General features: G+C 37.1%; 1 protein-coding gene, 1 long non-coding RNA gene and 1 pseudogene across 2 annotated transcripts; 1 reads left to right on the top strand and 2 right to left on the bottom strand.

Moving 5' to 3' along the window:
• Nucleotides 1-2068: 2068 nt before the first annotated feature.
• On the bottom strand, nt 2069-2995 carry LOC132305274 (LRR receptor-like serine/threonine-protein kinase RGI5; annotated as a pseudogene).
• Nucleotides 2996-3626: 631 nt separating this feature from the next.
• Nucleotides 3627-7331, top strand: LOC132303795 (uncharacterized). Its single transcript, XR_009481334.1, has 4 exons — nt 3627-4346; nt 4491-4693; nt 5769-5860; nt 7044-7331. It is a non-coding gene; the product is annotated as an uncharacterized LOC132303795 (long non-coding RNA).
• A 1280-nt stretch (nt 7332-8611) lies between these two features.
• Nucleotides 8612-9654, bottom strand: LOC132303794 (cytochrome P450 736A117-like). Its single transcript, XM_059801219.1, has one exon. It carries the CDS (start codon nt 9637-9639, stop codon nt 8677-8679), a length of 963 nt encoding a protein of 320 aa, XP_059657202.1. The 5' UTR covers nt 9640-9654; the 3' UTR covers nt 8612-8676.
• Between the last annotated feature and the right edge of the window lie 223 nt (nt 9655-9877).

Here is a 9877-nt window from a genome sequence, read left to right as displayed (position 1 = left end):
AACCACATGAGCAGCTGTAGAGGAGAGTTTTCTTTTTTTGCTGAACGAAGGGATCTAGATGTGTTCCACGGAGGCACCAAGAATGGATATGTCAGAAAGGTTGTTCGGTATGAACAGGTCTGTGGCCGAGGGGATGTCGTTCAGAACTCTTTCCTTCAGAAGATCGATTCTAGCCCTGCAAACGCTATAAACCAATTCGTATGAAGAATGCGAAAGCAATCACAAAGAGAAGTGCAGAAACGGGGAAGGCAAATTTCACAGGGGCAGTCGGTCGGATGTTTCTTATACTTCTTATATAAAGGGACAGAATATTCTCCGAAAGTGGTCGGGATAGGGAAAGTCTGAGCGAATGGAATTCGCCAATTTTCACTAACCCTAATTAAAATTTTCCTCCAACCCTTTTCAGATGAGAGTTTGTCCGTACAAATAGATCATTTCTCGATGGGAAAGAAGTGAAAGTACATTATTGGTTCTGATTTTGGTAACTCGGTAACAGAGAAGAAGATTTATGATATCTAAATCTAAATTCTTATCACGGTTTAAAATCAAAAGAACTGATATTACCCTAAGGAAGTTGGGTTAACCTAAAGAGGAGAAAGCCCTAATTTGCTGAGGGCGTAACAGAAGAACGGGTGTAAAGGAAATCTAATTACATTCAAGTGAAGAACAGAGAAGAGGACCTCCCCTGGAAAAAGACATTCACCAGATCTCTCATCCAGGTCCTCGGGATAAATCCTAAGGGAGACATTGTTAGGGATTTTGTTCCTTGAATGAAGAACCTCTAAGTCAGGAGCCATAATAATGGCAGAGGAGATTCTCAATTTTAGATTTTCTTTCTTTCAAGAAAAATAGTAAAGAGTAAAGTTTTCAAAAAACAACAAGGAATCAAAACTAACCTTGGAAAGAAGATTTGCAGAATACACCGCAGTGAAACGAGAGACGAAGAATTGCAAAAGAAGAACTCACCGGAGAGGTTAAGGAGAACTCACCGGCGAAGACTGGTAATTGGCAGAGACGATTAAGAGAGACGATGCTTGAAGGCGAAGATGGCAAAGGTAAAGTAAGGACAAGAGCTTGAGGTTTGAGGTTTTAAAGAGAAAATGGCTCACTACCCAAAGAACTATAGCAATGATGGTGATTCAAATCTCAAAGCGTGGGTCTCTAAACCAACCGTTCACTTCCCCACATCATTACCTCGAGCAGTCTCATCATAATTAAGTCCCTTCGATAATATCACCTTAATTAATTAGAGAGAGATTATGGGGGCAGATGAGGATACCAAAGTAACCTAGGACGAGCACGACCCAGATTACTGGAAACGGGTCTGGAAAGAACACTTTGTTTTATCGAGCCATCACTTATCGAGCCCAAGATCGAAAGATCAGTCTGGAAGCCCGATCTCAGAGCAAATGAAATGGGCTCATATCCGTAATGAGCCCAAAGGATCAGCCCAGCATGAAGAGTTAGTTAGGAAGCTTCTAGAATGTTTGTAGAAGTTTATAAATAGACTGAAAAGAGAGGGAAAATGGGTTAAAAATTTCTTGAAGTCTAAAACTATTCTGTCCAAATTGAGAGAGAAGATTTCTTGCATCTTCAGTAGTGTAGTACAACAGATAGTTGAGAGCTCTTTAAAAAAATATACATAATAGAGTGCACCACAAAGTCCAATGATCCTACTTCTGTTCCTATAAAATCCTTCTATCCTCATGTACCAAACATGAAGTACGTACGTAAATTATTTGTTACTCATAGATGATGGTGAATCTGAATGCTATGATAAGGCATGTTAGGCTGAAGATGCCAGTAAGTTGGAGCTTGCAATGAGAGATGAGTTCACTACAAGAAAAACAGTTTTTTAGAACGCCCTTTTTACCACGGTTTTAAAATAACCGTGGTAAAAGATGTTTTTATCACGGTTAAGGAAAAACCGTGGTAGTAATTATAACCGTGGTAAAATAATTCATTTTTTATCACGATTATAAATATAACCGTGGTAGTAATTATATTTTCTACCACGGTTATATTTATAATGGGATAATTTCACTTACCTCCCCTGAGGTTAGACGTAATTACAGGCAGTACCCCTAACGTTTCAAAAATTACACTATCCTTCCTCAAGGTTTGCTCCGTTGTAACACTTAGCCCCCTCCGGTGAAAGTCAATGCCGGTCAATGATGATTTTTGATGACATCAGCTATTTTTAACTATGCAATACCACATTTGCCCTTATTATATTTGCAAAGACATTTTAACCCTTAGTTTTGTATTAAAATAACCTATATACCCAGGAAAAAAAAAAAAAAAATACCCGTGAACTCATCTTCATCTCTTCCAAGACAATGAAAGGGAATGTTACCGGGTTCAGGCTCAGGTAGAGATACTTCAACTGGTTAAGCCAGGTTAAGAGCCGATCCACGGGTCCGATTAATTGGTTCTAAGACAATGAAAGGTACTGTCGTGAAGGAGAGAATGAAGTGGGTGAGAGAGAACCAGAGAGTGCGTCGTGCTTGAGGTCGTAGCGGGTTAGGGTTTGTAACGCGAACGTCAGGACCGAACCGGAGAGACGATTGTGACTGAGAATGACGTTTGACCACGCCGGTAGACCTGCAACCGACTGAGGAATACTTCCATTGATTTGATTGTAACTGAGATCGAGGGTTCGTAGAGCACGAAGCTGATCTAGAGTTGCCGGAATCCCACCGGAGATGAAATTCTTGCTGACGGCGAGAAACACTAGGTTGTTCAACTGAGGTAAAGTTTCAGGAAGAGCGCCAATGATCCGACCCGGGACAAAGGCGAACTCGGCGAGAGAGGAGAGTTTTCCAATTGCAGGATTGAGGCGTCCGGTCAGACCAGGCGAACCGGCCCTCGGGTCACCAAGATTCAAAGCGATGACCTTGTCTCCGTCGCAATACACACCGGCGAAGTCGCAGGGCTTCGCCATGAAATCCCATGTGGAGAAGAAGTCCGATCCCGGCATGTCTTCTAGGGCGTTTCAAAGCGATGACCCTGTCTTCGTCGCAACCTTTGATTGATATATAGTTCAGGGATCATCCATTTGACAGAGAGGGGCAACCCCCCTTTGAAACTCCCCCATCTCTCTGAGCAGCGAGCCTCATTCTTAAACTAATGAGTTTTGAAACCCTACACAAAATCAAGATTGCAGTTGCAGAAAGAGAGAGGGCAAGTTCAGAGTTGAGAATGAGAATAGAGATGGAGGCGACTAAGGAGGCTGAAATGATTTGCCCTAAAATTATATATATATATATTTATTTGACCTTGATTGTGATTTAGAAAAAATAATTTAATATACTTTACTTTGGGAAAAAAAAAAATAATAATAATAAAATAATTTAATGTGATATTAATAAAATATTAGGGACAATATAGTAATATCAAAAAAATATATTCTTTATGTGATATTAATAAAATACTAGAGGGTGTTTTAGTCATTTAACATGGTCAATGGTCGGAATAAAATGCGGGTCAGTTTGGAGGGAGGTCAGTGTAAATTTTGAACCGTAAGGAATATCACCTGTAATTAGGCCTAACCTCATGAGAGGTAAGTAAAATTACCCCTATTTATAATCGTGATAGAAAATGAATTATTTTACACCGTTATAAAAAGTGAATTTTGTGATATTCTGAACGCGGGTCTTATTCCCGCTACTTCCTTAAAATTTTAAGGTGGATTATTTCAGACCACACAAGTACAGACCACACCCGCAAATCATTTCAGCCTCCCAAATCGCCTCCATCTCTACCACACGCAAATCCAAATCGCCTCCCAAATCGCCTCCATCTCTATTTCGTTCTCAACTCTGAACTTGCCCTCTCTCTGCGACTGCAAACTACAAGATCAACAAGAATCAGATCAACCTCCCAAATCGCCTCCATCTCTATTCTCGTTCTTGACTCTGAACTTGCCCTCTCTCTGTCTCTGCAACTGCAAACTACAAAATCTACAAGAATCAGATCAACCTCCGAAATCGCCTCTATCTCTATTCTCGTTCTCAACTCTGAACTTGCCCTCTCTCTGCCTCTGCAACTGCAAACTACAAAATCTACAAGAATCAGAACCCTCTCTATTTCCTCTTTCTCCCTCTATCTTTCTCTGTCTATCTTTCTCCGTTTCTCTCTTGACATAGATACATACATACTCAGGAAGAGAAAACCTAGAATCTGACATTACCCGCTTTTAGGCCCCATTAATGGACACCGACGTAGCGAGGTGCCCGCCGACGATGGATCTACCGTCGCCGAACCTCCCTCTGATCCCTCTGCTACCAAGAAATCCAAGCGATTCGAGATGAAAAAATGGAGTGCCGTAGCTCTCTGGTCTTGGGGTCCGTATATATATATATATATAATATTGTGATTGTAGGAATATGTGACCATGCATTTGTTTTTGTGTGTGAATAGTTTGAAATTTATTGTGTATTTTGTGATACATTGTGAATTTGAGTTGATTTGTGTATCGGTTGCTGCAGATATTGTTGTGGATACCTGTGCAATTTGTAGGAACCATATCATGGATCTCTGTAAGAGCTTTTGGTTGTGTTATTTTGTGTAGGTTTTTCTTCATTGTTATTGCATATGCTGTGTGATTTGGATGTGTGTTGATTTTGATTAGGCATTGAGTGCCAAGCTAATCAAGCAAGTGCGAGTAGCGAGGAGTGCACTGTTGCTTGGGGTAGGTGCTCTCTTAAACCACAACCCCTAATTAATCCAATTGAAACTTAGGATTATGAAATTTATATAATATATTCAATAGATTTGTTTGATTTGTGAAACCTTACAGTCTCTTTCCAAATATTGCAATGATCATGGTAAAGCTTGTTTCTAGCTGATCTTGTTACATTTGATTAAGGGGTCTTTTTGTGTTACCATAATTCCTTTTGTTATAAAATCAGAATAGTAACTGTTTTCTTTTCCTTTTTGTTTATTTATTATTTCCTTCCCCAATTGAGGTTCCTTTTATGTTTTAACTAATGATTTTTTTTGTATATATATATATATATATATATATATATATATATATATATATATATATATAGTTTTTAGAAAACATGCATAATTCATTGGTTTAACTAGTTGGTCCAAATAATATGTAATAATGCAGAATAATTTTTGAGCCTTTTTAATGTATGGAATTTTATTTGTTGCCAAGGTGGTAAGATGGAAATGATGGTCCATTGTATACCCCTAATTAGACCTGCATAGCATCGAAATATATGCCCAGGGAACTCTCATTTGGAATTAAGGGATTATACTCTGCATAATAGTGTAGGAGAAATTGTAATTTGTTCCCAAATAAAATTTTGGGAATATGTATTTTATTTTTTAAATGAAAATTGTGTTCGAGTATTCTCCTTTTATCATATATTCAAAGCCTGATTTTGGCTTTGCACTATGAGTTATATTTTTGCACTAAAGTGTCTTGCTAATGAACTACAGTTCCATTTAAACAAATAAACTGAACAGATGGTCCATGAGCTTTTTTGTCCTTCATTATTAGTTCACATGCAATCAAAAGCTGAACGTGCAGCTTCATCTCTAATACCTGGTCAACAATCTTGTGCTATAGACATTTTTTTTAACTCTCTCTCTCTCTCTCTCTCTATATATATATATATATATATATATATATACCAACATTTCTCTTCTTTTTTCAAAGAAATTGTCTGCTTATCCTTTGTCTTTCAACTTCATATTATAATGTCTGAGTGCTTTTTATCCTGTTTGATAACCAAATTAAAATTAAACAGGTGGTGAGCTGTATTGTGGAAGTCCATGTGCTAATGAATTTAAAATCCTAAGTTGACATTGTTATGTACCCCCCGTACGAAAAGTGAGAACTGTAAGTATTATTTTATGCACTCTTTCTTTTCTTTCTTCTTTTCACTCGCAAGTTTGACTAGATGTCAAGAATAATCATGCATGTATACAGTCTCCTCCACACCGCTCTGTCATGATGATTAGATTATAGTTTAGCTTTTGTTTTTTGGTATAATTTTAATAGAGGATGGTTTGCATGTGATCGTTGTCCTGATATATGTTTTAGAGGCTAAAGTGAAGTTCTTTTTAGTTAATTGTGTCTGACAAAACCTAGTCTTGGTGTATACTGTGATATATAGAAAGATATAAATATAATTTCCAAACTTAAACAGCGTTAGTTCTACAATACTGTTAGTTCTCCCATATTCTATTTATGATATGGTTGGCTCCTAGGTCTTTCGATTATAGTTAAGTTCATAATGATCTGGTTATGCTTTTGACATTGCTGGATACTGCATAGTATTTGTGTTCATTCGATTGATGTCTTTAACATTTGCAGTTTTGTTATCTTATTGGTTTGGTTTTTTTTTATTATGAATCAGGGGTGGACCCATCAACTTTTGTTTGGGGGGCCAAACTAGTTCTATCTACTTTAAAATTTAAAAGGTAGTTGTGAAAGTTTTTTTTTATTAGTAATATATCTCTTGATGTCTTTATATTAACATGTGTATTAATATATTATAATGGGCTTTATTTTTCTATTAAGATTTGGGCTTATTCTTCCCAGTATTACGTGGATCTCACACACACACACACACACACACACACACACAAACATCTATTCTTCTTTCCTCTCAATTTTTGAGAATCTAAGCAAATCTTATAATGCATAATTTTTTTGCCCATTCCATAAAAGAATAACAGGACATGTAAGATATGCATGATAAAAACAACAAATAGTTCATTGTTATTTACCTTAGGTAGAAGGTTTGTTCATAATTTTTTTACCCATTCCATAAAAGAATAATGAGTTTATGCTCATGATAAAAACAACAAATAGTTCATTGTTAGATCTTATGTATTGTCTAGCATAAGGGTAATTTTTTTCCCCTGGCTTATAAGATAAATACATTGGTTATTTACCTTGGGTAGAAGGTTTGTTCAACTGGCATTTAGTTAGCAACTGCAATATTGGTTTTTTACCATGTTAATTAAGGGAGCTCTTTTGCTCTAATGATCACAATCTTAATTTTAATCCATTTCAGGGTTAGCAGTGCTGGTGGTAATGCTAGTGACCACATGCCTAACTTCCTTAGTGATCATCCTTTGTTGGCACAGTGAATGAAGATGGTTGGGCAAGCTTGGCGGTGCTACTTCTTTTTGCAATTTTTTGTTAGCACTTGGTTTTCTTTTTTTTTAACAATGATGGAGACTTTGTACTCTAAATTATTCGATGAATGTTTTGGATTAATTTTTGGTGATTGTTCTTTTTTTTAACAATGATGGAAACTTTGTACTTCAAATTATTTAATGAATGTTTGGGATTAATTTGAGGTGATTGTTGTATATATATATGCCTTTGGTTGCAATTTGGTTGTGTATGTGGAGTAGGATATGAGTGATATATGTTGTTGGACGACAGGTTACCCATTTAATATATATATATACATACACACTTTATGCCATCGGCTTAATGTGAGGTAAAAACTATCATATTATTTCTATCATGGGAAGAAAAAAAAGAGGCTTCATAAGGGTTAAACTATTATTTTTTAAAAAAATTATATAACACTTTTTACCACGGTGGAGGACCGTGGTAGAAAATAGACTTTTTACCATGGTGCGAAACCGTGATAGTGCGGAATCGTGGTTGAAAATAGACTTTCTACTACGGTTTTGCACCATGGTAGAAAGTCGACTTTTTATCACGGTGCAAAATCGTGGTAGAAAGCACGGTTATTTCTATCACGATTCAAAATTATGGTAGAAAGTCTTTTTCACCGTGGTAAAAAGTCATTTTTCTTGTAGTGGATGAAATCTCTTATTTCTAACAATACATGTGAGTTAGCTATGTTACCTATAGGGAAGAAAGCACTTCACGACAAATGGGTGTACAGGGTCAAAGAATAACATGATGGTTCCAAGTGCTACAAGTTGATATTATAAGTAGTCAAAGGCTTTCATCAAAAAGAGAGACTTGACTACATAGTCATCTTTTCACCGGTTGTAAAATTGACTACCATTCGGTTGGTCCTAAGCATTGTTGCAACAGAGGATTTGTACCTTGAGCAGTTAGATATGAAAATTGATTTTCTCTATGGTGACCTAGAGGCAATCGAAGTGTTTCTCAGTCAAAGAGAAATTGAAACTAGTATGCAAGTTAAAGAAAAGCTTGTATGATTTGAAACAAGCCCCGAGGCAGAGGTACAACAAGTTTGATGGGTTTATAAATCGACATGGCTACAACAAGTGCAACAATGACTATTATTGTTACTTCAAGAGGTTTAAGAGGCTCATGAAGTTTTGATAATTCTTACATGCTTCTTTGCTAACAATATCAATAAACTCCTCCATTTTTTCATCATACAAAGATCGATATTAAAACCCTAAGGAGAGAGAAGATAATTAATACAAAGTAGAGAAAGAAAATGTTAGAAGTAACCCAAAACATTAATTGGGGAGATGAGAGAGTTAGAAGATGCATTTCATTAACTAAAAGGGTAATTATGAATTTTAAAAAAAAATTATTTATTTATAAAATTAGGGATAGAAGTGACGTTTTTTTTTTAAGAGTAGTTCAATCGTAGAAAAGTAAAGTAGGAATATTGCCTCCTTTATTTAAGCACGCACTTATTTTTTATACTAGTCAAAAGTTTTACAAAGTACAATTTCAATCCATTATGTAGCAAGTACATGACTAGCAAAAGAACATGGCGTTGCAACAACACGTAGAGGATATTTTCTGTGGATACTTATACCAGGGGCTTCAGTCATGTCAAAATCCTCTTCTGTTGTCCCATCTGGCAATGTAAAATCAAACTTATGAATAAGATTTGCTAATGCAAGCTCATTGACACTTATGCAAGATTTGCCAATCACACCCTCCAAAAATTCGTCGAGCTCTTTAGCAATTTTCTCGACTCTACCATTCGCACCGTTGATTTGATTCAACCACACAAGCCAAGGGATATAGTCCCCCACACTGAATTCACCCAATAGTGCCGCAGTATCCCCCAAAAGATCCTTAAACTTCCTACCACTTTTTGAGCTTTCACTGTACTTCCCCCCTAAGGCTACCCGACAAACTACATCATTCGTAAGTGAAACCAACATTTCACTCAGATTCACTGGTGAAGAAGAAGAAGAAGAAGCTGATTTGATCTTCTCGATCAAAAGGGCTGTTTCTTCTTCTCTCACTCCACGGTAAGACTGAACTCGCCTATTACTCAAAAGGTTAAGCACACAAATGCTTTTTACTTGCCTCCAATACTCTCCATAAGGAACAAATGCGACGTCCTTATTATAGAAAACTCTACTGGCAATGCTCAATTTAGGTCTGTTTGAGAAGATGAGATCATGGGTTTTCATGATCTCGCGAGCTGCATCAGCAGAGGAGACGATTAGAACTGGCTTGCTGCCGAAGTGAAGCAGCATGATGGGGCCATATTTTTGCGCTAGTGATTGGAGGGAGCGATGAGGGAACACGCCAAGTTGGTGGAGGTTTCCGATAATTGGGAACTTTGGTGGAGAAGGTGGTAGATTTCTTTGGGGTTGTGAAGTGGACAACCATTTGAAAAGGAAAAATATGGAGAAGAGCAATGGGGGGAGAGAGTAAAATGGAAGATGCAATAAGAGCACCATAACTTGTTGCTCTGGATAGCTAATCCTAGCTACATATTTCCTAAGAACAAGACATTTACTTGGAGTATATGTAGTTTCGACTTCTAGGGTGGCCTGGCTAAATGGATTAGGATCTTCTCCTTTTCCTCTTTATCTGGTCCGTGCATTTCAATCCACAACACAACAATTATAAATTTAAGTATAATGCTCAGCTACTCATTGGTGAGTAGGATGGAGCTACTCACCCTTATGTGGTCCA

This window comes from Cornus florida, unplaced genomic scaffold (genome assembly GCF_030987335.1).
Source record: "Cornus florida cultivar Cherokee Brave unplaced genomic scaffold, ASM3098733v1 CherokeeBrave_3.0.0_Hap2_Chr04, whole genome shotgun sequence".
NCBI classification, from domain to species: domain Eukaryota; kingdom Viridiplantae; phylum Streptophyta; class Magnoliopsida; order Cornales; family Cornaceae; genus Cornus; species Cornus florida.
This window is presented reverse-complemented; position numbering and strand designations above follow the sequence as displayed.